A 25,703-nucleotide genomic window follows, 5' to 3' on the forward strand; every position below is an offset into this window, starting at 1 on the left:
GACTTATTCAGTCACTGTGGCTCTACTAAAATATTGGAGCAGATTTTCCTGTTATTGCGTTTGGGCATGTTGGATCGTGTATTTAAACGAATGGACACACAATCAGGCAAACTCCATTATGGGCATGTAATGCTCCTTGCCTGATCTTCACTTTGTTGCAGCCAGGTGATGCGATACGGCCAAAAACAAATAACAGGAAAATCTGCTCCATTGTGTGTTACATGTAATAAAACATAATGGCCTAGAAATTCAGTAAGGCCCCGCCAGCTGGCTAGCGCCCAAAAGTTAGCGCTGCGCACGGAGCCAGTTGCGCCCATCAGATATTCAGTTTTTGCGCCCCAAGTCGGAACCAGGCGCTATTCCAGGTTGTGCCCGCCCCCGCTTGGGGCGCTGAAACTGAATTTCAGCGCTGTAGGTGCCGCTGCGCCACCCCCTGCGGAGCGGCAGGCTGCGGTACTGCAGGCCTCCTCCTTCTCTTAAGGGGGAGGTGCCTGCAATGGGGAGCTCGCCGCTTGATAGTGCCGGCAAATGAGCCCGGCACCACGGAGAAGTGCCGGGCTCGCGGAAAGCAGCCGGCAATGCCACGGGGGGGGGGGGGTGGAGGAGGCCGGGGAAGGAGGTGCGGCCAGGCGGCCGCCGAAAAAGTGGCCGGCCGCACCTCCGCCTTAACTAGCGCCACTAAGGCTGCAGCACGGCCCGGTCTTCACAACGTTGTTTGCGGCCGCTGCGGAAGAGGCGGCCGCAACTAAATATGGGGGTCGGGCCGGTAGCGGGGCAGAACCGGGGCACTGCGCACACCGATGACATCATCGGTGCCGGCGCAGCGCTACCGGCTACTGCCGCCATTACCGCAGCGCTGAATATCAGCGCAAACTCCTCTACTAGCGCAGAAGCCCTCTTTGGGCGGTAACTGGTCGCACACGCAACTGAATTTCTAGCCCAATATCCCCTTATTCACTGTGAGCTAGGCCACAGAAGGTCTTATTTAAAATTAATCAGTATTAAAATGTGCTGTGTGTTATTACTAATGAGTATATTAATGCATTCATATGAATCCCTGTGCCTAATATTTTAACAAATGTGTTAATCCATTTAAAATAATCGATTGGTGAAAATAGTTGCCAAAGCATTGTACAGTGCAATTTCAGCATAAATTGTTAAAGCTAATTAACCCTGTGTAAATTATAGAATCTTTGTGTAAAAATCAAGATCAAAAAAACTCCACTCAACAGTGTAATTGGTTTTGCCATATTAGGGCAAACATTTCATGTAACGTTTTACGTTAAGTAAATTAAATATTCTTATTTATCCTCTTTAGGCATACAAAAGCAATCGAAGGATTTACACTCATTCTGAAAGCAAACCTGAATAAAGTTACTGAAGAAGATTTTAGAGCCAACTTCACATGCTTCTCCCAGAACTCCCAGGGAAATTCATCTGGTGTGCTTAAACTCAAAGAGAAAGGTAAGAAACAACAGACAGTGAATGCTTCCACTGACACGTGCTTCAGAAAACTTCAAAATAAGAATGTGTTGCAATCTCAGAGAAATCCTTCATTTACTGAAACGTCGCAAGATAAGCTAGTTTCGACCTGAAACGTCAACTCAAATTTCTCTCCACGGATGTTGCCTGACCTGCTGAGTTTTTCCAGCATTTTCTGTTGTTATTTCGGATTTCCAACATCTGCAGTATTTTGCTATCGAGCTAGTTTATCACTGGTTTACAATTGTCCTGACCTGAGTCTGAAACTAGCTAGATTCATGGCAGGAAAGTCATATGTCTGCAGTCTCAGTCCAGTTCCTTAGCCCTAATTTTAACCGAGAGCAGGGAGCGGGGAACGGGGAGAGGGAATCAGCCTCAGAAGTGTGAGACCCGGACGATTTTAACTCCTGGGCATCATGTGCATGCCACTGGTCAGCCGCCTTCCTGAAACCGGTGGGAAGCAGCAGCTGGCCAGCAGGTGGCAGTGGAATTTCGGGTGGCAGGAGGCCGCCTGCCAGCACCAAAAGAACAGTCACCGCCGACAAAGTAAGTTGTGAGAAGGGTGTATGAGGAAAGCCATAGCTCATACATGTAGGAAAACCTACAACACAGTGACCAACTGCTCTTAATTGGCTTGAGGAATTTGGCCTCCATACATTTCCCAGCTGATTAATATGCATGATGAAGAACGTTTGGTACTGATTTTAACTTTCACGCATCTGTTTGAGCAAGCTGTGATATAATAAACAGTTACATTAAAATACATTAAAGACTGAAAAAATGTTTGTTTTATGAAACTGAATCCCTATATGCTAAAACATATTGATATTTTTCCTATCTAATGTTACTCTTTCAGAGTCCAACATCTTTCAAGTAAAAGTGATAACCATATCTACATCACTAATATTTGTGACGATTGTCTGTGGATGTGTCGGAGTCCATATATTTTGGATTGAAATTGTTCTGCTTTACCGGCACTATTTCTCAAAGGATGAAACCATAGGAGGTGAGAGAAATTCTAGGTTACAAACTATTGATAGAATTCACCTCCACATGGATGTAACCATGAGGCATTACTGAATTGTAAATCATATTTATTTAGAAAAATGTACTGTTTCTAATCTCTTCACAAAGGAAAGACCAATAATCTTTTAGGACCATAGTATTCTAGTTCTATCATATCTTGTTTTAGTTTAATCCAAACATATTAATTAAAAAATTTAGGTTTCTACATTTCTTCAAATGAATTTTATAATATTTGAGAAATTAATAGAATATAATTTTTGAATAATTTTTCATCTGCTAACTTTTCTATTTCAATATGCTTGTGACATGCTACTTCTTTCTCCAAAAGTTACCATAAGTATTTTTTAATTACCCTTGTCGTCTTATACCATCTGGGCTTATTGGTTGTGTTTTAAATATTTATTGGGTAATAAATGGGAAAAAGAAGACTCTGACAAAATAAGAATCCAGCAAGGGAGAGAGGATTGAAAAATGAATTAAAGGTTTGATAAAAAATGAAGGATGTCTTTCCTCAACAGAAGATGTCTGCCTTTTAGCCTTCTTTCAGCAACTCTTCAAACAGCTAGTGAGTGATGAATGTGCAGCCTCAAGTAATTATAATATGATTTAAATATGAATTTTTGCAAATTGCATTAATTCACATATGGCCAAATTGGAACCCATTGTACCTAATGCTGTGCTTGTAACTACTAGGATGGGGCCAAAGAAAAAGCCCTATGGCTAAAAATTCAGGGGCTTAACGCCACCCGTTACTGGCAAAAAATGGTGAAAGAGCGGCAGCAGCAGCTCTTTCACCAGCTGGTGGTGGGTCACGTGGCGTTCTTTTTTAAAAATTTGTTTATGGGATGTGGGCGTCGCTAACAAGGCCAGCATTTAATGCCCATCCCTAATTGCCCTTGAGAAGGTGGTGGTGAGCCGCCTTCTTGAACCGCTGCAGTCCGTGTGGTGAAGGTACTCCCACAGTGCTGTTAGGGAGGGAATTCCAGGATTTTGACCCAGCGACGATGAAGGATGGTGATATACTTCCAAGTCAGGATGGTGTGTGACTTGGAGGGGAACTTGGAGATGGTGGTGTTCCCATGCGCCTGCTGCCCTTGTCCTTCTAGGTGGAAGAGGTCGTGGGTTTGGGAGGTGCTGCCGAAGCAGCCTTGGCAAGTTACTGCAGTGCATCTTGTAGATGGTACACACTGCAGCCACGGTACGCCGGTGGTGGAGGGGATGAATATTAAGAGTGGCAGATGGGGTGCCAATCAAGCGACTCCTTTGTCCTGGATGGTGTCGAGCTTCTTGAGTGTTGTTGGAGCTGCACTCATCCAGGCAGGGGAAAGTATTCCATCACACTCCTTACTTGTGCCTTGTAGATGGTAGAAAGGCTTTGGGGAGTCAGGAGGTGAGACACTCGCTGCAGAATACCTAGCCTCTGACCTGCTCTTGTTGTCACATTATCTATATGGCTGGTCCAGTTAAGTTTCTGGTCAATGGTGACCCCCAGGATGTTGATGGTGGGGGATTCGGCGATGGTAATGCCATTGAATGTCAAGGGGCGGTGGTTAGACTCTCGCTTGTTGGAGATAGTCATTGACTGGCACTTCTGTGGTGCAAATGTTACCTGCCACTTATCAGCCCAAGCCTGAACGTCGTCCAGGTTTTGTTGCATGCGGGCATGGGCTGCTTCATTATCTGAGGAGCTGTGAATGGCACTGAACACTGTGCAGTCATCAGCGAACATCCCCATTTCTGACCTTATGTTGGAGGGAAGGTCATTGATGAAGAAGCTGAAGATGGTTGGGCCTAGGACACTGCCCTGAGGAACTCCTGCAGCGATGTCCTGGGGCTGTGATGATTGACCTTCAATCACCACAACCATCTTCCTTTATTAGGTATGACGCCAGCCAGTGGAGAGTTTTCCCCCCGATTCCCATTGACTTCAGTTTTACCAGGGCTCCTTGATGCCACACTCGGTCAAATGCTGCCTTGATGTCAAGGGCAGTCACTCTCACCTCACCTCTGGAATTCAGTTCCTTTGTCCATGTTTGGACCAAGGCTGTAATGAGGCCGGGAGCCGAGTGATCTTGGCGGAACCCAAACTGGGCATCAGTGAGCAGGTTATTGGTAAGTGCCACTTGATAGCACTGTCGATGACACCTTCCATCACTTTGCTGATAATTGTTGGTAGACTGATGGGGCGGTAATTGGCTGGATTGGATTTGTCCTGGTTTTTGTGGACAGGACATACCTGGGCAGCTTTCACATTGTTGGATAGATGCCAGTATTGTAGCTGTCCTGGAACAGCTTGGCTAGAGGCACGGCTAGTTCTGGAGCACAAGTCTTCAGCACGATAGCTGGGATGTTGTCAAGGCCCATAACCTTTGCTGTTTCCAGTGCGCTCAGCCGTTTCTTGATATCATGTGGAGTGAATCGAATTGGCTGAAGACTGGCTTCTGTGATGGTGGGGACCTCAGGAGGAGGCCGATATGGATCATCCACTCGACACTTCTGGCTGAAGATGGTTGCAAACACATCAGCCTTGTCTTTTGCACTCACGTGCTAGGTTCCACCATCATTGAGGATGGGGATATTCATGGAACCTCCTCCTCCCATTAGTTGTTTAATTGTCCACCGTCATTCACGACTGGATGTGGCAGGACTGCAGAGCTTTGATCTGATCCGTTGATTGTGGGATTGCTCAGCCCTGTCTATAGCATGCTGCTTCCGCTTTTTAGCATGCATGTAGTCCTGTGTTGCAGAATCCCCAGGTTGACACCTCATTTTTAGGTATGCCTGGTGCTGCTCCTTGCATACTCTTCTACACTTCTTACTGAACCAGGGTTGGTCCCCTGGCTTGATGGTAATGGTAGAGTGAGGGACATGCTGGGCCATGAGGTTACAGATTGTGGTGGAATACAATTCTGCTACTGCTGATAGCCCACAGTGCATCATGGATGCCCAGTTTTCAGCTGCTAGATCTGTTCTGAATCTATCCCATTTAGCACGGTGGTAGTGCCACACAACACAATGGAGGGTGTCCTCCATGTGAAGATGGGACTTTGTCTCCACAATGACTGTGCGGTGGTCACTGCTACCAATACTGTCATGGACAGATGCATCTGCGACAGGTAAGGATGAGGTCAAGTAGGTTTTTCCCCTCGTGTTGGTTCTCTCACCACCTGTCGCAGGCCCAGACTGGCAGTTATGTCCTTCAGGACTCGGCCAGCAGTGGTGCTACCGAGCCACTCGTGGTGATGGACATTGAAGTCTCCCACCCAGAGTACATTCTGTGCCCTTGCTTCTTGCAAGTGGTGTTCAACATGGAGGAGTACTGATTTATCAGCTGAAGGAGGGCAGTAGGTGGTAATCAGGTGCCCATGCTTGACCTGAAGCCATGAGACTTCATGGGTCCGGAATCAATATTGAGGCCTCCCAGGGCCCCTCCTTCCTGACTGTATCCCACTGTGCCACCACTCCTGGTGGGTCTATCCTGCTGGTGGGACAGGACATACCCAGGGATGGTGATGGAGGAGGTTGGGACATTGGCTGAAAGGTATGATTCTGTGAGTATACTGATGTCAGGCTGTTAGTTGACTAGTCTGTGGGACAGCTCTCCCAATTTTGGCACAAGTCCCCAGATGTTGGTGAGGAGGACTTTGCAGGGTTGATTGGGCTGGGTGTGCCATTGCCATTTCCGTAGCCAGTGCCAAGGTCGATGCCGGGTGGTCTGTCCGGTTTTATTCTTATTATTTTGTTTCGTAGCTGTTTGTTACAACTGAGTGACTTGCTAGGCCATTTCAGAGGGCAGTTAAGAGTTAACCACATTGCTATGGATCTGGAGTCACATATAGGTCAGACCAGGTAAGGACAGCAGATTTCCTTCCCTATGGACATTAGTGAACTAGATGGGTTTGTACAACAAGCCGATAGTTTCATGGTTACCAGCTTTTTATTCCAGATTTATTTAATTAACTAAATTTAAACTCCCCAGCTGCCATAGTGGGATTTGAACTCATGTCTCTTGGATCATTAGCCCAGTGACATTACCACGATGCTACCTCCATTTTGGCCTTTTCCATCATGCTGCTGGTAACTATTAGTGACCTGCAAACAAAAATAGCAAAGTGGTGACATCAGTTGGCACGTAATGCTGACTTAACGTCACTACGGCCAACTTTGACCCTAACCCTGGCGTGGTTATGACCCAGTTCAACACTGGGTCATAACCACGCCGGGAAAACCCAGCATATAAAGAGACTGACAGAGGCACTGTCAGCACCTCTTAAAGGGACACACACATTTTTCAGGTAAGTTTGCATTTAAACTTTTGGACTTTTAAAAAAAAATTCTGGAAGTAGTGGCTTGCGACAATAGATGTTAAAAAATGTTAAAGTGCTGCTGGATGCTTTCAAGGCCTCAGATGGTAAAGGAAGGCCTCTGAGAAGCAGAAAATGCTGCAAATACTCAACAGGTCAGGGAACATCCGTGGAGAGAGAAACAGAGTTCACGTCTCAGGTCAAGATGCTGCCTGAGCTGCTGAGTATTTCCAGCATTTTATGCTGTCATTTCAAATTTATAGCATCAGCTCGCAGAGGGAAGAGGAGGAAGCAGATGGAAGGATGCATCCCAGACAGCCCCTTTGCGACCAGGATCACTGGGATGGAATCATCTGCCTGCAGTCCAAGTGACCACAACCCCAATTCCCCTTTCAACATTAGTCCCACTTCTTATCTTTCCTCTGTTACTGACCATCACAGTGTCCTTTTAGCCACGATACCTAAATAAAAGCCACCACAAAGCAAGCTTTCCAATCCAATTTTATACATCTATCCATCCAATATGACATCCAGAAATCAAATCATCACCCTTATGCTTTCTGTTAGTGACTGTCTTGTGTGAGCTTTTGCCTGTCCTACTGATGTCATGCAGTGCTATACCAGTGGCTGTAGCATGGCTGGTGGAAGGCTAGTGACTTTCAGTGCGGGACACTGCAAATGGCCTTGCTGGATGACCTTGAGGAACTGGTGGCTGGGAATGTCAAATCAATCTTCTTCTTCTTCACTCTCCTCTCCCTCTTCTTGGTCACCCACTGGCTGGACAGGCTGCATTTTTTGGGTGTGTGAAATGAGGAAGGCACAAGGGTGCAATTGTGGTGAAGGGATGGTGGGAAAGCAAGAGGTGTCTGCAAGAAGGAGAATAACGTGTGAGGATACCAACATCTTGTATCTTTTCAGCCCCGCCGCTGGCCAAGGGCTCAGCCATGCTCCTGCCAAGAATGGCCTGCACCATCTCCTCCAAGGGGTGAGGCTAGGAATGGGAGATGTGCCTTGTGATTGATACACATTGTTGGTAGGTGAGTGATTGGGGGTGGGGGGTGTTGTGCATTCAGCAGTGTGTGAGGCTAGTGATGCAGTTGGTAGGAGACGGCTTTTGAAGATGCATTCACTGACCTTGACCAGTGGTCTGAGGTCATGAAGCTTCTTTGGACACTGGAGCCAGGTGGTGGGAGCAACACTGCTGACAGTGACAGCCTCAGTGATGTGGTCCCACATCATTCTTTCTGGAGGGCCTCTTGGCCCCTGTAGGTAGAGGACCTCACTTGCAGTGTTGAGCCCCTGCACAAAGCTGAGACTCTGGGTGCCCCTTCACTGGTTTGCTGAACCATTTGAGTTAGTGCTGAAGCACTTCTACCATTTTTTAGGTGTGAAAGACAATTCAGCTTTAAGAGCTGAGAACTGTCAATTGGGAATTATTTTTAATGTTTTTTTTTAAAGGCAGTAAAGGCTGAAAAATGCATTTTTTTCACTTGCCTTTAATTTTTATTAGTTTTGAATGCATTGTCCCTTTAATTCATTGCCCCTTTAATTACCCACAATACCTTGCAAACTCCGCAGCCTCGCTCCCAGAGGCTGTAATATGCAGTAATGCCAACTGTGGATGAGAACTTTGGGTCGGAGGCCTCCATTAACACCACCAGGAGGGCGTTGCATGGTAAGTTAGCGCTGCGCTCCATATCGCCTACCTCCAGAGCCAATTTTTCAATGGTGGCCCTGCGGTCATTTTCGACAGCTGTTAACTCGAGTTGCCGGTGACACCGGCAATTTTGTTGGCATGCACAAATTTTTCCCCCTTAGACACTGTTTTTGCATTCTATGGGGGTGAAATTGGATATGGGTGAAGATGAAAAACAGGTTGAATCGCATTCTCCGACCATTATATGACACGCCTGATGCTCACTTGTATTGAACTCAATGGAACCGAGTGTCGGGCAGAGCGTTTAACAGGCAACTGATGCGACCATGTCCAATTTCACCCTTAATAGGTCTCAAATTTCAAATGGGATTTTAAAAAATGAATGTTATCCAAATTTACTTTCTTTTATGTTTGTAAAATAAACCTTTGGAATGTATTCCAAATGGCTCAGAGACAGTAATCTCCATTCTTTTTGCCTTTTTCTCTCCCCCGCACCCCACTCCGCCACTGATTGCTTGTGACCAGATGGGAAAGAATTTGATGCCTTTGTTTCATATGCAAAGGTTTCTTCCTCGGAGAAGGATGATGAGAGTGATATTATTACAGAGGAGAGGTTTGCTCTGGAGCTTCTTCCATCCATGTTAGAGAACCAGCATGGATATAAGCTGTGCCTCTTTGAGAGGGATGTACTCCCTGGAGGGGGTGAGTGCCCTTTTATATTTGTTTAATTTGTTTTAATTTACACTGTATTTTTTTTATACTGCGTATATTGAGGGGTTTGCCACAGGAATGCCTCTTTACTATATAAAACTAATGTAGAGAAATGGTCGCTCCTACTCTCACATCCTCCTTCATTTTCACACTACGTACCCTCCCATACAAAATAGCGAATCATTAGCATCACTTTAATGAATTTTGAGATCTCTACACATCCAACAGCTCCAAAAGGTGAAATGTGTAATTCTATGAATGTATCAACCTTTAATATCCTCATAGAAAATTCACTTCTCTACTCACACTTATGAGTTAGTACTGCACTGTGTGTTGAAGAATAAATAATGTATGAACATTTCTGACAGGAAAACTTTTAGATTGTTATAGTTTACAAAGGGTCCCCACAGCTTTATGGCCATAATCACTCAGACCCGGATACCAAATTCAGTTGAATTGCTGGTATGATTGAGTGAAATAAAAGCAGTTTATTAAGATACAGATTTCTTTTTTATTCATTCTTGGGATGTGGGCGTCGCTGGCAAGGCCAGCATTTATTGCCCATCTCTAATTGCCCTTGAGAAGGTGGTGGTGAGCAGCCTTCTTGAACTCCTGCAGGTCCGTGTGGTGAAGGTACTCCCACAGTGCTGTTAGGGAGGGAGTTCCAGGATTTTGACCCAGCGACGATGAAGAAACGACAATATATTTCCAAGTCAGGGAGGTTTTTTGTTAATTCATTCATGGGATGTGGGTGTCGCTGGCAAAGTCAGCATTTATTGCCCATCCCTAGATGTGTAACTTGGAGGGGAACTTGCAGGTGATGGTGTTCCCATGTGCCTGCTGCCCTTGTCCTTCTAGGTGGTAGAGGTCGCAGGTATGGGAGGTGCTGCCGAAGAAGCCTTGGTGAGTTGCTGCAGTGCATCTTGTAGATAGTACACAATGCAGCCACGGTGCACCAGTAGTGAAGTGAGTGAAATTTTAAGGTGGTGGATGGGATGCTAATCAAGCGGGTTGTTTTGTCCTGGATGGTGTCTAGCTTCTTGAGTGTTGTTGGAGCTGCACTCATCCAGGCAAATGGAGAGGTGAGACACTCGCCACAGAATACTCAGCCTCTGATCTGCTCTTGCAGCCACAGTATTCATGAATGACAAGGGGTGGTGGTTAGTCTCTCGCTTGTTGGAGATAATCATTGCCTCGCACTTGTGTGGCACGCATGTTACTTGCCACTTATCAGCCCAAGCCTGAGTGTCGTCCAAATCTTGCTGTACGCGGGCATGGACTGCTCCATTATCTGAGGAGTTGCAAATGGAACTGAACGCAGTGCAATCTTCAGCGAAGATCCCCACTTCTGACCTTAAAATGGAGGGAAGGCCATTGATGAAGCAACTGAAGATGATTGGGCCTAGGATACTTCCCTGAGGAACTCCTGCAGCGATGTCCTGGGGCTGAGATGATTGTTCTCCAACAACCACCACCTTTGTGCTAGGTGTGACTCCAGCCAGTGGAGAGTTTTCCTTTGAATTCCCATTGAATTACGGGTACGGTAGCATAGTGGTTATGTTATTGGACCAGTAATCCAGAGGCCTGGATTAATGATCCAGAGATGTGAGTTCAAATCCCACCACAGGCAGCTGGGGAATTTAAATTCAATGAATTAAATTAATCTGGAATTAAAAACTAGTATCAGAAATGGTGACAATGAAAGTACCGGATTGTCGTGAAAACCCATCTGGTTCACTAATGCTGTTTAGGGAAGGAAATCTGACATCTGTACCCGGTCTGGCTGATATGTGACTCCAGACTCACAGCAATGTGATTGACTCTTAATTGCTCTCTGCAGTTCAAGAAGGCAGCTCACCACCACCTTCTCAAGGGCAAATAGGGATGGGCAATAAATGCTGGCCTTGCCAGCGATGCCAACATTCCATGAACGATTACAAAAAAAAAATTTCAAGCGCTCCTTGATGCCACACTTGGTCAAATGCTATCTTGATGTCAAGGGCAGTCACTCTCACCTCACCTCTGGAATTCAGCTTCTTTGCCCATGTTTGGACCAAGGCTTTAATGAGGTCTGGAGCTGAGTGGTCTTGGCGGAACCCAAACTGAGCAGCGGTGGGCAGGTTATTGGTGAGTAAGTACCGCTTGATAGCACTGTCGATGACACCTTCCATCACTTTGCTGATGATTTGAGAGTAGACTGATGGAGCGGTAATTGGCCAGATTGAATTTGTCCTGCTTTTTGTGGACAGGACACAATTGGGCAGTTTTCCACATTGTCGGGTAGATGCCAGTGTTGTAACTATACTGGAACAGCTCGGCTAGAAGCGCGGCTAGTTCTGGAGCACAAGTCATCAGCGCGATAGCCGGCATGTTGTCGGGGCCCATAGCCTTTGCTGTATCCAGTATGCTTAGCCGTTTCTTGATATCACGTGGAGTGAATTGAATTGGCTGAAGACTTGAATCTGTGATGGTGGGGACATCAGGAGGAGACTGAGATGAATCATCCACTTGGCACTTCTGGCTGAAGATGGTTGCAAACACATTAGCCTTGTCTTTTGCACTCACGTGCTGGGCTCCACCATCATTGAGGATGAGGATATTCATGGAGCCTCCTCCTCCCGTTAGTTGTTTAATTGTCCACCACCATTCATGACTGGATGTGGCAGGACTGCAGAGCTTTGATCTGATCTGTTAATTGTGGAATCACTAAGCTCTGTCTATAGCATGCTGCTTCCATTGTTTAGCATGCATGTAGTCCTGTGTTGCAGCTTCCCCAGGTTGGCACCTCATTTTTAGGTATGCCTGGTGCTGCTCCTGGCATGCTCTTCTACACTCCTCATTGAACCAGGGCTGTTTCCCTGGCTTGATGTTAATGGTAGAGTGAGGGATATGCCGGGTTACAGATTGTGGTGGAATACAGTTCTGCTGCTGCTGATGGCCCACAGCACCTCATGGTAACTTAGTAGTCAATAGAGCGGGCCACATGCTATGCCAGAACTTCAGGATCCAATATTCATATAGCTGTGCAAAGCTTCAGTAAAATACATCAAATAAAATTAAAATATTATTTTAAATTTTAAATTCTACTATATCATACTGTATAAATTCCATGCTGAGCCATGTAATATAATCGGGTGATCTCATTGTAGCAGATAACAGTACACATTGTTTAATTACCTGCATAGCTACAGAGAGAGAAAGAGTGCCTCACTTCAAGTCCTGAGAAATAAATGGGTTTGTTCAGTTCGGATTCCAGAAGACGAGCCAGTCCCCTGCATTTACAGTGCTGAATCTGACTCCCTTATCTCAGTGATAGAATCATAGACCCAGATCTTTGTGGGTCTATAATTCTTTTGCCAGTCTTCAGGAATCCAAACCAACCAAGCCCCACTGTTAGAGCAGCTTTATTTCTTACCACCTGAAAGCAGGCTCTCTCTCTCTCTGTAGCTATACTGGTGGTAAATGAATGTGCGGAGAAAAAAGTAATTGGGCGGAGCTTACATCTGCAATTAAAATTCAGGCTATGGTCATTACAGCAGGTTTTTAATTGCCTTTCTATTCCCAGTGTGGAGTGCTGGATGACTACTTTGTATAGATAATAGTCTTTGGGGCCTAAATGTCTTTGTGCCCCAAACCAGGTATGTTTCTGGTGGAGCGCAGCGATGGCACACCAGAATGGGGAGGCCGAAGGACGAAAGTAAATTCACCCTCGGGCCTCATCAGATTAAATCAGTCAAGCTTAGTCATTTGAGAAATACTAAGGGGCAGAAAACGTTAGTGGGAGTGGTATATAGACCTCCAAACAGTAAGGTGGAGGTTGGGGATGGCATTAAAAGGGAAAATAAAGAAGCGTGCAATAAGGGCACAGCAGTCATCATAGGTGACTTTAATCTACATATAGATTGGGCTAACCAAATTAGTAACAATACTGTGGAGGAGGAATTCCTGGAGTGTTTACGGGATAGTTTCCTGGACCAACATGTCGAGGAACCAACCAGAGATCAGGCCATCTTAGACTGGGTATTATGTAACGAGAAAGGATTAATTAGCAATCTTGTACAAGGCCCCTTGGGTCGGAGCGATCATAATATGATCAAATTCTTCATTAAGATGGAGAAAGAAGTAGTTGACTCAGAGACTAGGGTCCTAAATTTAAATAAAGGAAACTACGATGGTCTGAGGAGCAAGTTGGGTAGGATTGATTGGAGAATGTCACTCAAAGGGTTGATGGTGGATAGGCAATGGCAAACATGCAAAGACCGAATGGATGAACTACAGAATTTGTTCATCCCAGTTTGGCATAAAAATAAAACAAAAAAGGTCACTCAACCGTGGCTAACAAGGGAAATTAGGGATAGCGTAAGATCCAAGGAGAGGACATAGAAATTGGCCAGAAAAAGCAATAATCCTGAGGATTGGGAGCAGTTTAGGATTCAACAAAGGAGGACAAAGGGATTAATTAAGAAGGAGAAAATAGAATATGAGAGTAAGCTTGCAGAGAACATAAAAACTGACTGTAAAAGCTTTTATAGATATGTAAAGAGAAAAAGATTGGTGAAGTCAAGCGTAGGTCCATTGCCGTCAGAATCAGGGGAATTTATAATGGGGAACAAAGAAATGGCAGACCAACTAAATACATATTTTGGTTCTGTCTTCACAAAGGAGGACACAAATAACCTCCCAGAGATGCCGGGGAACATAGGGTCTGATGAAAGGGTGGAACTGAAAGAAATCAGTATTTGTAGGGAAATGGTGTTAGGAAAATTGATGGGACTGAAGGCCGATAAATCCCCAGGGCCTGATAATCTACATCCTAGGGTATTAAGGAAGTGGCCCTAGAAATAGTAGATGCATTGCTGGTCATCTTCTAGAACTCGACAGACTCTGGAACAGTACCCATGGATTGGAGGGTAGCTAATGTTACTCCATTATTCAAAAAAGGTGGTAGAGAAAAAGCGGGGAATTATAGACCGGTAAGCTTGACATCAGTAGTGGGGAAAATGCTAGAGTCCATTATAAAAGATGTAATAGCGGAGCACTTGGAAAGCAGCGACAGGATCGGTCAAAGTCAACGTGGATTTACAAAAGGTAAATCGTGCTTGACTAATCTACTGGAATTTTTTGAGGATGTAACTGGTAGAATAGATAAGGGAGAACCAGTGGATGTGGTGTATTTGGACTTTCAGAAGGCTTTCGATAAGGACCCGCATAAGAGATTAGCGTACAGAATTAAGGCACATGATTTGGGGGCAAGGTATTGACTTGGATAGAGAACTGGTTGGCGGATAGAAAGCAGAGAGTTGGAATAAACGGGTCGTTTTCCGAGTGGCAGGCAGTGACTAGTGGGGTACCGCAAGGATCGGTCCTAGGACCCCAGCTGTTCACAATATGCATTAATGATCTGGACGAGGGAATTGGATGTAATATCTCCAAATTTGCAGACGACACAAAGCTGGGTGGGAGGGTATGCTGTGAGGAGGATGTCGTGAAACTCCAGTATGATTTGGACAGGTTGGGTGATTGGGCAGAAACATGGCAAATGAGCTATAATGTGAATAAATGTGAGGTTATCCACTTTGGTGGCAAAAACAGGAAGGCAGATTATTATTTGAATGGCAATAGATTGGGAGAAGGGGAAGTGCAAAGAGACCTGGGTGTTCTTGTGCACGAGTCGCTGAAGGTAAGCATGCAGGTGCAGCAGGCAGTTAAGAAGGCAAATGGTATGTTGGCCTTCGTAGCAAGAGGGTTCGAGTACAGGAACAAGGATGTCTTGCTGCAGTTGTACAGGGCCTTGGTGAGACCGCACCTTGAGTATTGTGTGCAGTTTTGGTAGCCATATCTGAGGAAGGACGTTCTTGCCACGGAAGGAGTGCAGCGAAGATTCACCAGGCTGATACCTGGGATGGCAGGAATGACGTATGAGAGATTGTGTCGATTGGGCTTATACTCACTGGAGTTTAGAAGATTGAGAGGGGATCTCATCAAAACCTATAAAATTCTGTCAGGCCTGGACAGACTAGATGCAAGAAGGATGTTTCCGATGGCCGGGGAATCCAGAACCAGTGGTCATAGTCTAAGGATAAGGGGTAAGCCATTTAGGACTGAAATGAGGAGGAATTTCTTCACCCAGAGAGTGGTGAACCTGAGGAATTCTCTGCCACAGAGGGCGGTGGAGGCCAGTTCATCAAATATATTCAAGAAGGAGTTGGATATATTTCTTAAGGCTAAAGGGATCAAGGGATATGGGGAGAAGGCAGGGACAGGGTACTGAATTTGGATGATCAGCCATGATCTCATTGAATGGCGGAGCAGGCTCGAAGGGCCGAATGGCCTACTCCTGCTCCTATCTTCTATGTTTCTATGTTTCTATGTAAGCTGCAGGCCCCCGCGCAGCTGGGCTTGCCTGTTGGGGTATTATGAATTGTGGTCCAGTACGGGGAGGGGTGAGGCGATCAGGGTGAGGGGGACGAGGGCTGGTGAGGAGGAGCATTCTCGTTCCTTCTGATTCCACAAAAAACTAAATTTTGGACGTTTTGAGGCTTATTTTGAGCGACCTCCAGCGACCCCTTTAAGGACTGCTGGTTAGGCTGTTCAAGACCCGGAAATTCCAGTTGGAGATTGTGCATCACAACCTCCAACTAGGGCAAAGAACTTTCAGAGTCCGGGTCTGAAATAAGCCAAGTAGCACATAGAAACATAGAAACATAGAAACATAGAAGATAGGAGCAGGAGTAGGCCATTCGGCCCCTCAAGCCTGCTCTGCCATTCAATGCGATCATGGCTGATCATCCAAATTTAGTACCCTGTCCCTGCCTTCTCCCCATATCCCTTGATCCCTTTAGCCTTAAGAAATATATCTAACTCCTTCTTGAATATATTTAATGAATTGGCCTCCACTGCCCTCTGTGGTAGAGAATTCCACAGGTTCACCACTCTCTGGGTGAAGAAATTCCTCTTCATCTCTGTCCTAAATGGCATACCCCTTATCCTTAGACTGTGACCCCTGGTTCTGGACTCCCTGGCCATCGGGAACATCCTTCCTGCATCCAGTCTGTCTAGTCCTGTTAGAATTTTATAAGTTTCAGTGAGTTCCCCTCTCATTCTTCTAAACTCCAGCGAGTATAAGCCCAATCGACCCAATCTCTCCTCACACGTCATTCCTGCCATCCCAGGTATCAGTCTGGAGAATCTTCGCTGCACTCCCTCCATAGCAAGAACATCCTTCCTCAGATAAGGCAACCAAAACTGCACACAATACTCAAGGTGTGGTCTCACCAAGGCCCTGTACTACTGCAGCAAGACATCCTTGCTCCTGTACTCGAACCCTCTCGCTACGAAGGCCAACATACCATTTGCCTTCTTAACCGCCTGCTGCACCTGCATGCTTACCTTCAGCGACTGGTGCACAAGGACACCCAGGTCTCGTTGCACTTCCCCTTCTCCCAATCTATTGCCGTTCAAATAATAATCTGCCTTCCTGTTTTTGCCATCAAAGTGGATAACCTCACATTTATCCACATTATACTGCATCTGCCATGCTTCTGCCCAATCACCCAACCTGCCCAAATCATACTGGAGTTTCTCGGCATCCTCCTCACAACACACACGCCCACCCAGCTTTGTGTCGTCTGCAAACTTGGAGATATTACATCTAGTTCCCTCGTCTAGATCATTTATATATATTGTGAATTGCTGGGGTCCTAGGGCTGATCCCTGCGGTACCGCACTAGTCACTGCCTGCCACTCGGAAAAAGAGCCGTTTATTCCAACTCTTTGCTTCCTGTCTGCCAACCAGTTCTCTATCCAAGTCAGTACCTTGCCCCCAATCCTATGTGCCTTAACTTTACACGCTAATCTCTGATGCGGCTCCTTATCGAAAGCCTTCTGAAAGTCCAAATACACCACACCCACTGGTTCTCCCTTATCTATTCTTCCAGTTACATCCTCAAAAAATTCCAGTAGATTAGTTAAGCAAGATTTACCTTTTGTAAATCCAAGTTGACTTTGTCCGATTCTATCACTGTTTTCCAAGTGCTCTGCTATTACATCTTTTATAATAGACTCTAGCATTTTCCCCACTACCGATGTCAGGCTTACCGGTCTGTAATTCCCCGTTTTCTCTCTACCACCTTTTTTGAATAGTGGGCTAACATTAGCTACCCTCCAATCCATGGGAACTGTTCCAGAGTCTATCGAATTTTGGAAGATGACCAGCAATGCATCTACTATTTCTAGGGCCACTTCCTTAAGTACCCTCGGATGTAGATTATCAGGCCCTGGGGATTTATCGGCCTTCAATCCCGTCAATTTCCCTAACACCATTTCCCTACAAATACTGCTGCACAATATTAAAATGAGGCTTGCGCTGATTTCGTGCGATGCCAGGGATGCCTCTAAAAGGTCCCGACCAAGTTAGCAGAGGTCCGATCTCCTGTAACGATCAGGCATGGGCCTCTACATTGCAAAATTGGTTATTGTTGCCCCCGTTTTAGGTTCCGTTTTGGGTCTGTGTTTTAAGTTCTGCTCTGCCACTGCCCCTACTTAAATATAAAGCTGCTTTTATATTGGTTTCATGTCGTGCTGGTGCCGTGTGTGTTCCTGAGGTGTCAGACAACTGTGAACCCACAGGAAACTAAGGATTAACACACCCAAAATGTCATTAACCTATCTTTTCTCTTTAATGATGTTCATTGGCCTGTTATGTATTTTATTTTCGCTTCTTGTTTCAGATTTCCAGCATTTGCAGGTTTTTCTTTTATTCTGAAGTAAACTTGAAAGATTTGTTTTTTACTGAGTCTTCTCCGCTGTTGCTTCAGCAGGTTGCGAGCTGACAACAGTTGTACAACAACAACTTGAATTTATATACCGCCTTTAATGTAATAAAACATCCCAAGGTGCTTCACATGAGCGTAATAAAACAAAATTTGACAATGAACCACATCAGGAGAAATAGAAGTGATGGGCTCCAGTCCAGAGTGGCAGCCAAAACACACATGCAAATAGGCACATACAACATAAAAACAATATAAATGCAGCTTAAAGTTGTCTAGTTTCTTATAAACTTGACGTGGCTAATGAGGTAAAGGTTAAGTTTTAGCCTTATATCCTTAACATATCTCATCTATAAACACTGACTATACAGTTAGTGTCAGTGACTATGGTAGATTATGGTTTTTAGGTAGCACAGCGTAGTTCTGTTTAGTTTCACACTTTTTACTGATATTTCCTGTTCCTTCTTATGTAAATTAATGTTGAATGCCCTGTTGCAGATAAAATCAAGTGGTTTGATAAAGGTCTATTATTTAGAGAAGTCTGTTGAATCACTTTTAATTATTTATATACACGTATGTTTTAAAATATACAACATTTTAAATATGATGCAATATGCGCTGCAGTTTTTGTACCAGAACAAACGTACCGGCCAATAAGTGCATACATTTATCAAATAAAATTTATATGTCTAGTTGGTGGGTTAGGCTAGACTTTTATCTCATGGGCATGAATTCCAACCCATACCGAAGAGGTGAGATGAGTATTTCCTCCATGACATCAGCTTTAAAGTGCTTTTAATTTACACTTAACCATCACATCCTGTTTTGGAAGAGTGGACTTGATATTCTGTTCTTCTGGAGTGGGGTGCTGGTCTCTGTCGGCACGCTGGGCTCTGCTGTTAATATGGAGACAATAAACAATAAACAATAAACCACTGGCTTAATCCTGAAGTAGAACTGTAGAATTTTTATGGATTTATGATTCTGTCAGCTCCTGGATTCTGGGCGCGCTTACATTTTGAAGTACTGTCGCCGGAGAGAGGCCAGATGGCTGCACTCGTACAGTGGCTAAAAGGACCGTCAAATTAAATTAATGTTAACTCAAAATTTTGGATTTCAAAGTGAGAACAATTCCATTTATAATCATTACTAATTTTATTTGGAAAATGTAGCTACCAGTTCCTACAATTTGATTGCAATTCCAATGGGAACAGTGTCAGGCATGTTATAAAAAAGCAAAATATAAAAACAAAACTGCAAATGCTAGAAATCTGAAACAAAACCAGAAGATGCTGGAAATACACAGCAGATCAGTTAGCATTTATAAAGAGAAAAGACATCTTATGACATTTTGAATAACATAGTAACAGTTTCAGGCAGAAGATCTTGGCCTGGAGTTTCTGTATGATTTCCTCCCAGATATCAATGTAATCCGAACGGAATTGAATGAAACAGCACTAAAGAATTTAAAACGCAAGTGCGTTGAACTCATAACCATCTGTGATCTTTTGTGCTGCTCAAAAGTCCATTCGTCCTCACTCACAAAACTGGTCATGCCCCCAAGCCGGAATGGCGAGTTTCCGCCGATTGCACCCGTTCGGATGTATTCATCACATTGCACCCAGAATTTCACATGAATCCAGCGTTAATCACCTGTACCTACAGTGACCAGTAGTCCATTGAAAGAAAGACTTGCATTTATATAGCGCCCTTCATGACCTCGGGACGTCCCAAAGCGCTTTACAGCCAATGAAGTACTTTTGAAGTGTCGTCACTGTTGTACAGGTACACTATCCCTTATCCGAAAGCCTTGGGACCAGCTGAGGTTCAGTTTTCGGAATTTTTCGGATTTCAGAAAGTATTATTATAAGACTGGGAAATTTGTATTTAATATAAATTTTAAAAGTTCAGGCTACCTCTTGCGACTGTTCCGTGTCTCATTCCCCTTCCTGCTTCTCTGGAAAGCCGGATATCGGCTGACTCCTGCTAAGCTGGCCCACAAATCAGGTCAGGGGTCGGGTGGGGGGGGGAGAAAAGAATATCGGACGAGCCGCGGTTCAGGTCGGGGGGGGCGGGGGGGTCAGGGAGGTCGGGGAGGGCGGGGTCGCGGGGGAGAAAAGAATATCGGACGGGCCGCTGCAGCTATCGGACGGGCCGCTGTATTGTTGGGTTCACTCTCCCGGTACCTCCTTCACACTGCCCGGCTCGGCCTGCAATCTCCTACCCAGGAGGGAACTCTGTGACCCTCTGCCCTGCTCAGCGTAAGTCGTGCACCACTCTGGTCATGTCGTGCGCACGACTTACGCTGAACAAAAAAACTTTCGGTTTTTAGAGGTTTTCGGTTTTCGGAAGTTCGGATAAAGGATAGTCTACCTGTAATGTGGGAAACGCGGCAGCCAACCTGCGCACAGCAAGCTCCCACAAACTGCAATGTGATAATGACCGATAATTTGTTTTTCAATAATGTTGACTGAGGGATAAATATTGGCCAGGACACCAGGGATAACTCCCCTGCTCTTCGTCAAAATAGTGCCAGAACCTTCTGACATCAAAGGCAAGAGTGCCACCAACTGAGCCACAGCTGACAATTAAAGCCTGACCCAGGGCTGTTTCTCCCGCTGCTGCTGCAATTACTTTAAATTACTTTAAATTCATTTTAAATTAGTCTAAATTCTGTCAATTACAGCAGAGCAGGACGCACTTGTGTGGCTTCAACTGACTGCTGGCCACAGGTCTTGTGTACCAAGAGCAGATCAAAGCAGTCAATTGAAGCCAATTAAAAAGTAAGACCAATAGCTTAAATCAGTCAGTTCAAGAATGGCTAATTTCCTGGCAATCCCACTCCTCTTTGTGATACTGGAGAATGCCTTGTTCCAGTCACAAATCAATTATGATCGATTACGCTGCTTAATTGTGTTGATTCATGTGAGATTTTACATTGCAGCTTATGCTAATGAGTTTGCGCAGAGACTTGAGCATAACTTCACCTAATCAAAACCAGCGCAGTGCCCAGCACATTATGGGTGCATTTTGCCAATTGCGCCCCTAGTGGAAACTCCACGCCCTTCAATTCATCTTAACCCACCTATCCACAGTATTCCCTTGGTGCAATTCGAATAACCTGGTTTCCCATTTGTTGGCAAGAACCTTCTTGAAATTCATTAAAGTTCCTTGTTCCATCACCCATGTCAGTAATCTATTCCACATACTTAGCAAGTACAGAGCCAGGGAAAAGGTGGGGGGAGGAAAGAACAAAGGGAAAGGTCTGTAATAGGGTGGAGGACAGGAGCAATTAAATGATGAAAGGGATGATGGTGTAAGGCAAAAGGAGATGGTGATAGGACAATAAGGAAACAAAAGATAGGTCCAGGGGAGGCGTAAATAGTTACGGCAGAACCATTACCAGGACATGCTCTTCAAGGAATGGTGGAATTATATATATTTGGCAGGAGCAAGTTGCCAGTCCTAGCCCTAAACTACCATCCGAATGTGACATTGTTTATATGTTATTTGGATCATTAATCCTATGCATTGTGAATGTGGTCATTATTGATCAAAATGTGCACATTTATACCTTATTAAAATCCAAGTAGTAAATTAGAACTAAAAACAGAAAATGCTAGAACACACTCAGCAGGTCAGCCAGCATTTTCTGTTTGTATTTCAGATTTCTAGCATCCACAGTATTTTGTTTTTGCTTTAGTCGATTAGAGATGTCTCTGGGATTACAGATTGCTTGAGTAATTAAAGACTAACAGCCTTTGATTTCTATGTTGTTTGTACAACCTCAATGGGAAGGGTTGGGTCATTGTTCCATCTAATGAACTAATTAGACAGATATAAAAACAGTCCTTAAGGTGAATCAGTGCTCTGTAATTTGAATTTGAGCTTGTTATCTGTCATTGGTTCATTCTTAATTTTAAACGAGAGATTTAAATCTCTCTTGTTTTTATAAGTGTTCATACTACTACTTTTGTAATGCTTTTTCTTCTTTGTATATTTAATTTTGTAATAAATTTGTCCTATAGTTTTAGCCTGAACAATATAGCCTGACAGTGTGGTATTTTTACATCTAGTGGGGAGAGCAAGTGTGCAAGGTGGCATCCCCTGTTACTTCTTATGTAAATTATCCCAGTAGAAGGGCAATTATTAGTCGTGAGGTATATTATTCCTATTCATGGGACGTCTAAGGTTGAAAATTATAGATCAGAAAGCACACAGGTTCACTTATGAAAACTGAAGTTTGCTGTGAACATGAATGAAATAAGCTGGGAGAAAATCTGAATGGTAACACCTTCTCCTTGGTTCTTCAATAAAAAAAATAGCAGTGATATAACTTAGCTGTCTAGTTACCTTCTTCTTTAATGCACATAATTATAACATAGAAAGTGACATCATTGGGAGGATTACACAGACTCAGGCCACGATTTTGCCGGCACTCAGGGGGCGGGACCACTGTCAAAATCGCAAAGATTGACAGCGGGTAGGAAACCCGCCTCCAATCAATCTTACCAAGTGTCAGGTCCCCGATTTGCACATGGACCCGACACCTAGCGGCAGGAAGAGGATTATAGCCACTTACCTGGCTGTTAACAGGTACTTGATACTTGTTAACAGGGACTTTTTGAATTTTGCTGCTTCTGGCTCGGGTTCCCAGACGTCCAGACACCACGCCAGGTAAGTGTGGCGTGTTGTGAGTCTGCTGTAATGTTTCTGCATTGATGACAGCTGCAGAAGTGGTGTGAAGGATCCAATGGCGCACTGGTGAGTTTCAGAAGTAAGAAAATGTTGGGAAAATCATTTTTTAATGCATTTACACTTTTCTGTAGGCAACAGGTTTTGAATTGGCTGTCTAGTCCCACCTTATTGGGAGAACCTCTCTCACCAGTGACATGATCGCTTCTGCAACCTCACCTGTAGCTGCCACCTGTTCTAGCCGATGGAGGGAGTCACTGGAGAGCCTTGGTGCAAGAGTCATTGTCAGTGTTTGCAGCACCTCAATGCTGTCAAACACTGAGAAATGAGCTGTCAAAGAAAAATTGTACATGGTCCCTTTAAGAAAATCGGCAGATGACACGTCATCAAATGACGTCATCTGACCGGCTTCCTCTTAATTGGCTGGCAAGCTTGCAGGCGGGCTTAACAAGGCCAATCAACGTAAAATCACGTCCGTTGGCCAGATGCAGTTGGGGGCGGGACTGGAATCCGGAAACCAGCTGACCCGCTCCCAAGCCGCATTCACTGGAAAAATCGCGGCCTCAGTTTTGTGGGCACCACCACAATTTAATTGTGTTCCCTACAATTAATGACTTGACAAAATGAAAACATGAGTTTCTGGATTCAACTCCAAAATGTTGTAAACTATATCAACCACTAGTCATACAAGAAATAGTCATATATAATTGTTCTTTTTTTGTCTAGTTTACACAGAAGATGTTATTTCATGTATAAAGAGAAGCAGAAGAGTAATAATTGTCCTTAGTCCAAATTACATTGCACCGACTGAATCGAGGGTCTTTGAACTGCAGACAGGAATCGACAGCATGCTTGATAATTTCAAAACTAAGGTGATTTTGATAAAATTCAGATCTCTGCCTGACGTAACTGACCTTCCACACAATGTTAAAAAGGCCATCACAGTGCTGCCAGAGATAACATGGAAAGGAAACAAGTCTTCTCCCCCATCCTCAAAATTCTGGAAGATGCTCAGGTACTATATGCCAGTCAAGAAGAATGAGTTATGTGAGAAATTGGAGCTTCTGTCAAAAGCTGCTGTCTAATGGACAAACTATGACCTTTTTGTATTGTAATTATTATATATCTGCTATTCATCCATTTAATTGTACTCTGTGCAATATATTGTCAAATGTATATGGAAATCATAAACTCAGTCCTGTTCTTATTGTGTAAAACACAAATTATAGTTCGAGGTACTGCAGTGCCTTTAGCTTATAATAAGTGAAAGAATTTCTGTACAGTATTAGCGTGCTCCTGCATTAATTCTAAACTTGCCGTCATGTTTCATGTTTTGATCAGGTTTTTCTTCACAATAAGGATTCGCGGATTGAATGTTATTTAAGCTTTGTGTTTTAGCACAAAGTGAATTCACATAGGTTTAAAAAGAAAAGCCACAGGCTGCGGGCATTGGAGAATGTGTATAAAATTGTATGATAGGGTTCAATGAAGTGAGGTGGGAGGAGGATCATGTGGAGCGTGGAGCAGTTGGGCCAAATAGCCTGTTTCTGTGCTGTACATTCTATGTAATTCTATGTAAAGCCAGGTGAACCTGAATGAGCAGGGCTGTTAAGCAATTCACCACTTTGTCTCAGATGGGCAAACAAATATTCACACCTTTTGTAGTGAGGCAGTTTCTATTCATGCTGATACTGCATAAGGTGTCTATGGGATATGTAGCCAGTTTGGTTGACAGGCTTGCTGGTGAATCTCTTCCTCAGAACATGTTAGGAACACCACCCCTCTACGTCCAGGATTAAGTAAGAGAAGAGAGACACAGTGCAATGAGAAATAACAACAGAAAATGCTGGAAAAACTCAGCAGGCCAGGCAACATCCGTGGCAAGAAACAGAGTCAATGGGCAGGATTTTCATTGAGCAGTGGAGGCGGGATTGGAGGCGTGTGGGGGGTTAAAATCTTGAAATCGGGGGGCACGAACTCATCCCACCCCCCCAACCCGCCTCCATGCCAGTTTCAAAGGAGGCGGGTACCCGACCCGCACTGGGACCCGCCTCCCCGAGGCGGGAAGGGGATTAGTGTCAATTAACTGCCTGTTAACAGGTAGTTAACAGGCAGTTTTTAGCCTAATCCCTATTTTTATTGGTGAAGTGTGGAATTCCCAATGGCTCCAAACCACGCCAAGTTAGCGAGGTGGGCCATCGGGATGAAGGGCTTGGAGGGGTTGAGATGTCCGGTGTTCAGGTGAGTGATGGGTGCCTGAGTTCAGAGGTAAGTGTGTTTGGTGTGTGTAAAGTGTTTAAAGAAGTTTTAGTTACATGTACTTACCTTTACAGCCTTCCTTCCTTCAGGTCTCGGGAGTCCCTCATCTCACCGGAGAAAGCAGAATGGCCGCGATCTGTCAAAAATTGCAGCATTCAGCTATTTGTTCCGGAGAGATCTCTAAATCACCCTGAGAGGAAGGAATTAACTTGGAGTACAGATTGTCAGTGTTTGACAGCTTCAAACAGCTGTTGAACGCTGATATTTCATCTATCAAAAGCTCTTGACAGATGAAATGTCAATCTGTGACGTCACCTGTTGCCGGGTGGCCCTTAATTGGCCTGCTGAGCCCGTTGGGCGGGCTCAAGGTCAATCAAGTGAAAATCGTGTGGGTTGGCCACAACTCGATGGAGGCGGGACTACAACCCCAAAAGTTGTAGTCCCGCCTCCTACCTGTCTCCTCAATGAAAATCCAGCCCAACGTTTCAGGTCGAAATCCTTCCTCAGAACTGAGAATAAAAGGCAGGAAATGAAACAGATTAAAAGGCAGTTTGGGGGCTGGGAAATGGGTGAGGGGATGAAAGAAGAGACATTAAGAGATATTCAAGGAATAAGACAAGTAAAGACACAAACAATGGCTCTAGATGAAGTGTGAAATGCGCTGGCAGAGTGAAAGACAGCTGCCATGTGGGAGAGAGAAAGGAAAAGACACAAACCAAAAGTGTGGATAAAAAATATAAAAATATAATCGGGGCCGAGGTTATGATCTGAAATTGTTGAACTCAATATTGAGTCCGG

General features: G+C 44.6%; 1 protein-coding gene across 1 annotated transcript in view; it reads left to right on the forward strand.

Moving 5' to 3' along the window:
* LOC147111756 (interleukin-18 receptor accessory protein-like) overlaps nt 1-25,398 on the forward strand; it is an 89,072-nt gene extending 63,674 nt beyond the window's left edge. Inside the window, exons 8-11 of the mRNA XM_085998959.1 lie at nt 1,319-1,464; nt 2,339-2,488; nt 8,995-9,171; nt 23,373-25,398. Coding sequence (XP_085855085.1) covers nt 1,319-1,464; nt 2,339-2,488; nt 8,995-9,171; nt 23,373-23,731 — 832 coding nt within the window. The 3' untranslated portion in view covers nt 23,732-25,398. The remainder of the gene's footprint in view (nt 1-1,318; nt 1,465-2,338; nt 2,489-8,994; nt 9,172-23,372) is intronic.
* Nucleotides 25,399-25,703: the final 305 nt, after the last annotated feature.

The sequence above is a fragment of the Somniosus microcephalus genome, chromosome 10 (genome assembly GCF_052327205.1).
Source record: "Somniosus microcephalus isolate GS21.2 chromosome 10, FLI_Smic_1.0, whole genome shotgun sequence".
Classification (NCBI taxonomy): Eukaryota; Metazoa; Chordata; class Chondrichthyes; order Squaliformes; family Somniosidae; genus Somniosus; species Somniosus microcephalus.